Genomic DNA, 5,205 nt, shown 5'->3' on the forward strand with positions numbered 1-5,205 from the left:
AATCAGACCAATTTATGCAGACGGCGCACTAATCCCGTAACTGCACACTACCCATAATCCTCAAACGCCGTTGCTATAGAAATGAAGATAACAACAGCTTGGTGCTACCCGTTATTCCTTTATTTACTCTAAAATAATAACCAGCGATAATACGAAAATAAACTGGCCCAGTGTTTAATTATGTAATTACAAATTGCAAATTTTATTTTTTTTATTTTATTTTTTACAAATTGCAATATTTATCTACAGCGCGCCTTTAGTGACATGTCAACAGATCTTAAGCAAGGCGATTGGATGGTTTTTACTGCAATGCATCTTGGGAGTCGTAGTAAATGTATCTTTCAACTCACGGTCCTGCAGCGAATCTTTCGACTCGACACGAGGCAGATCCTAGCTAAGTAAGTTGTAATAAACTGTGGGTAATTTGCATGTTAAACTGATATTAAACTTGAAATGTTTTCACAGAGCAGTCTGTGTACCAAGAGAACTACTTCTGCAAAAGTTTATTTAATTTTTTTTGGTGATGTATTCTCATGTGTAAGACACTTGCTTGGCCACCCAGCTAATGTTAGTGCTGCTCGATTTTAGCAATGTATCTTTTCTGTAATCAATTCAGTTTTTTTTAACCCTATTCACGTAATTAACTCAATATTAACGACTTTAATCTCGTAATTGATTTTTTTTCTAAATATGGTGTAATACTGCCTCGTAATATAAGTTATTTCTTTGGTCATAAATTATTTTTGTAATCATTTCACCAAAACAGACCTGAAATAATCCCTACATGTTCCATTTTCATTTGCAGAAATGACAAAGCCAAAAACCAAACCATGCCCTTCCTGTCAGGCTCCAAACACCTGCAACAGGAAGACATGCAGTGGATGTCTGGGCAGCCTGAACGTAAAGGAGGGATTGAAAAAAAACAAGAACAGTTTAAAAACAGTAACTGGGCTGCCTCTGTTAAAAACAACAGAAATGCGAGCAGGGTGGTTAATTCAGCCCAGTTGTCAGTAAGTTTAAAAGTTCTGATCTAATAAGTGGTTGGTCTGCTAGACAATTCTTTATTAATCACAGTTGTCAATGTTTTCTTGTATATCATGAAGTAAGAAACTAACAAGGCATGTATATACGCATAAAATATTAATTTATAAAAGAGCATAAATAAAAAAGTTATTCACATCAGAATAACATCATCACACTAAAGACATCAAACTAGAAAAAACTTGTTAAAAACTATGAGGAGACGACAGGAACAGTCAAGCTAGGTCGCTTAATCCAGAGATGGAATCACTTCATCCTCTACCAGCTCTTCCAGGAGACACAGGAGCAGGAGGATCCACGGGCCTACAGGACGACCAGGAGTAGGTAAAACACATCGTTGTTGACCTGCATTCTTACTGGACACTGTCCCAGTCTTATCATTATGTTTGTTTATAAATGCAGAGTTTTCCTTCTGGTTTCTGAAACTGTGATTTGTGTTTGTGTTGCAGTTCTCTGGGCTCCCCTGGCGACTCTGTCATTAGAGAGCTGTTTTGTTCTGAAGTTGAGAACCGCAGCCCGTGTCTCTGTGGCATAGAAACAGTCTACTCCTCCCTCGTGTTGCTGTTCAACATGCATTACCCTGACTCTCAAGGTGAGTCTGAGAGCACTGAGAGCATGGATATCTGTGACTGTGAATTACTCTGTCTTTGAAACTTGAACTATTAATGATTACATAATGGTTTGAATTAATTTAGTTTTTGAATGAGCAGAGGGAAATATCTGCTTGATTTGATGTATACACTGATATTCATTGTACTTTGACACTTCAGGAGAAAGAATAAAGGAGCACGACTTTGCTGAGATCCTGAAGAAAAGCATCTGCCTGCAGCAGAGATCTCACACATGGTGTGGAAACTGTGACAAGTATCAGCCCACAGTGAGTTACAGCTTTCATTCACTCATAATGACAATTCATTTATGGTTGATTGTTACCTGTTGTGCAGGGTAATCATTTCTTTGTGTTACACTGTAGGTGCAGACACGCAACATTCGACGTCTCCCAGATGTTTTGGTGATAAACTGTGAGGTGAACAGCAGCAAAGAGGCCGAATTCTGGAAGGTTCAGGCCGAGGTAAGCCACTGATTCACTGTGTTTAAATACAGTTAAAAGAAAGTAATGATTTATCTGTTCATTATTTACATGATTGCCCATGTTTCTGTTTTTATAGTACACCTTCAACAAATCCATGCAGAAGACAGATCAGGATCAGCGTCACGTGTGGATCCCCGCCACTCTCAAGATGTCCCTCAGCAAAAGTCAGAGACTGGAGATCAGCAGCTGGCCTGAGGGCGAGGAGGTGAGGACTTTAGATTTTCAGCTGATCTTTGCACTTGAAGAAATAACTGAGTAACTTTTCATTACTGAGTTAAAATTTCACTTCAAAATTAAATCCATATTTCCAGGAGCAATATTTTTAAAACATTATTACACTAATCTGAAGCATTGTAGATATTGAACTATGGGTTGGTTTTAGTGTTTTTGTTTCTGTAACACATGAATTTCTCAACTTTTGTGAAATGAAAAAGTTTATCTTACAATTATTTGCACTTTCTGTTACTAGTTAAGTGCTGCTGAACAGGCGGAGGGAGCTTCTCTGTATGACTTGGTGGCCACGGTGCCGCACATCCTGGACGCTGGCGCGGGTGGTAATATGGTCGCACACATCAAAGTGGGTGAGACCTACCATCAAAGAAAAGAGGTGAGCGACGCTTAGATAAGAAAAGTTTGACATCTGCTGACTACAAAAAGTTTCATTTTTAACATTCAAAATGATTTTATTATTTCAGGGAGTCTCTCGCCAGCAGTGGTACCTCTTCAATGACTTCCTCATTGAGCCGATTGAGCAGGTAAGGATCCTAGATAAGATTCCTGCTTGTTTATTCATGCTAACTTTAATGTGTGCAGTCATTTAAAAATGTTTCTCCTTTTGTTTTCAGACTGAGGCTGCACAGTTTGATGTGAGCTGGAAAGTGCCAGCCATCCTGTGTTACGCCAAGAGAAACTACCACACCAAATACGACCTCCGCAGTGAGTGTCAGCACAATCAGTCTGAAGTCAAATCCGACTTATATCGGACTGAGAAGCATAGCAAGACAGACGCCACTTTCATCCCACTCACAGTCAGTGAGATGCCGCAGGCTGGTGACCTGGTGGGGCTGGACGCTGAGTTTGTAAAGCTCAGTGAGGTAAGTCTGGCTATGATACCATCATTTATTATAATATAGGATCAAAAACAATTTTAAATATTCCTAGTACATATTTTCAGTAGTTCAGCTAATCTGACTCAAGTATTTAAAACAAATTTGACCCCTGAATGTGTGCGTTTGCAGGAGGAAGCAGTGCTGCATAGCGACGGCACCAAATCGACCATCACGCCCAGTCAGATGTCTGTGGCCAGGATCACCTGTGTGAGGGGTCAGGGGCCCAACGAGGGGGTCCCCTTCATCGATGATTACATCTCCACTCAGGAGCAGGTGAGAAGCTGCAGAGAGAAAAGACCACGATGACCTGAAAGAATGAATATATAATGTTTCAAGGATCCACCCGCTAACTTGTCAATTTGTTCTTCCAGGTGGTCGACTATTTGACAAAATACTCTGGAATCGAACCTGGAGACCTGGATGCCACAGTATCCTCTAAGCACGTGACCACGCTGAAGTCGACCTACCTGAAGCTACGCTTCCTCATCAATGCAGGAGTTCGCTTCGTCGGCCACGGCCTGCAGAATGACTTTCGTGTCATTAATTTAGTGGTACGTTATTTCATCTGTTATATATTTCAAATTAGTTCATATAGTTTAGAGATGTTTTTTTATAGATGTGCTTTGATTTTAATGTTTTTTATTTTCTGTTTCTTAAGGTTCCCAAAGATCAAGTTATCGACACGAAATTCCTTGCTTGGTATTTTCTTGGTAAGTTAGTAGAAATAAAAAAAACAAAAATCTAATCCAAATATGAGTCTGTAATCGAATTAAATCACATTATTACAGTGAGAGGGATTAGGATTTAAATATGTAAACTGGATAATCCGCTCATATTACTGTCAGTATTAAGTTAAGTATTCAGTATTAAGTCAGTATAGTTCATGATGTTTTAGTTGTCATCAAACTCATCTTGGAATTAAATCTGAACAACAAAGTATTTAGAGGCTTTTTTGAGTTCATGCACTAAAGCGTACGTGTCAATTCCTCATATCCACACTGTAATCTGAAGCTGAACACTTTCATTTTAATCATTCCTGACCTTTTTTTCATGTCCACAGGCCTCAACATCCAGGGAGAAACCCACGACAGCACGGAGGACTCATGCACAGCCCTGAAGCTTTACAGGAAGTACCTGGAGCTGTATCAGGAAGGAGGGAATCATTACGTGATGAAGGTGCTCTACGAAGTCTACGACAAAGGCTTCCAGTTGAACTGGAAAGTCCCTGATTCGGACATGAGATAGTCCGTCTGAGTGGACTGAATGCACTCTCCTTCCATCCACGGGTGCTGCTGTGCTTCCCTCTGTGATGGGACTGTGAGCAACACCATGACCTGAGGATGCTCGGGCTGCTTATTTTGTATCATATTTTATAGTTATTTGCTTTGAGTCAGTGACTCAGTTGTTTTTATCATATCTAAATATAAGCTTTTTATTTCAGAGAGGTTTACAGGGGGGAAAGTGATCATTCAAAATATGAATTTGAACCTTTTTTTTTTCTTTAAAAGAAAAAAACAAAATTGTTGCATGTAAATGAAGTCATCCTGAGCACTGTGTTACAATCCAATGTTGTCAGTGTTTTGTTTAGGCGTGACTGTTATGTGTTTCCTGCTTTACTTTGAAGGTCTGTCTTATCTCAGTGTGTTCAGTTTACGCTTCCTTGTCTCGTCAGTTCTGATTTGCCCCAGCTGTGTTTCCCTCCTGTTGTCCATTCCCTGATAGCTCCCTCTATGTATTTAAGCCCTATATTTCAGTTTGTCATTGTTGCTGTTGTGGGCAGCACGGTGGTTAGCACTGTTGCCGCACAGCAAGAAGGTCCTGAGTTCAATTCCACCATCAGGCCGGGTCTTTCTGTGTGGAGTTTGCATGTTCTCCCTGTGTCTGCGTGGGTTCCCTCCGGGTACTCCGGTTTCCTCCCACCGTCCAAAGACTTGCAGTTTGTGGGGATAGGTTAATTGGATA

At 40.2% G+C, this 5,205-nt stretch overlaps 1 protein-coding gene across 1 annotated transcript; it reads left to right on the top strand.

Annotated features, from left to right (window-relative positions):
• The first annotated feature begins 214 nt into the window (after nucleotides 1-214).
• Nucleotides 215-4,488, top strand: LOC145423241 (PAN2-PAN3 deadenylation complex catalytic subunit PAN2-like). Its single transcript, XM_080295501.1, has 12 exons — nucleotides 215-398; nucleotides 806-1,361; nucleotides 1,491-1,633; nucleotides 1,812-1,918; nucleotides 2,015-2,113; nucleotides 2,211-2,339; nucleotides 2,604-2,741; nucleotides 2,830-2,889; nucleotides 2,980-3,228; nucleotides 3,373-3,516; nucleotides 3,615-3,942; nucleotides 4,304-4,488. Exons 2-12 carry the CDS (start codon nucleotides 1,282-1,284, stop codon nucleotides 4,486-4,488), a joined length of 1,662 nt encoding a protein of 553 aa, XP_080151627.1. The 5' UTR covers nucleotides 215-398; nucleotides 806-1,281.
• Nucleotides 4,489-5,205: the final 717 nt, after the last annotated feature.

Source organism: Astatotilapia calliptera, chromosome 20 (genome assembly GCF_964374335.1).
Source record: "Astatotilapia calliptera chromosome 20, fAstCal68.1, whole genome shotgun sequence".
In the NCBI taxonomy this organism is placed as follows: Eukaryota; Metazoa; Chordata; class Actinopteri; order Cichliformes; family Cichlidae; genus Astatotilapia; species Astatotilapia calliptera.

Bases quoted from the DNA above. Each gene is read 5' to 3' on its own strand.
- LOC145423241 (XM_080295501.1), top strand. From the start codon at position 1,282: ATGGAATCACTTCATCCTCTACCAGCTCTTCCAGGAGACACAGGAGCA. The intron at 1,919-2,014 runs GTGAGTTACAGC...GTTACACTGTAG, and splicing joins GTGACAAGTATCAGCCCACA to GTGCAGACACGCAACATTCG. The intron at 2,742-2,829 runs GTGAGCGACGCT...TTATTATTTCAG, and splicing joins CCTACCATCAAAGAAAAGAG to GGAGTCTCTCGCCAGCAGTG.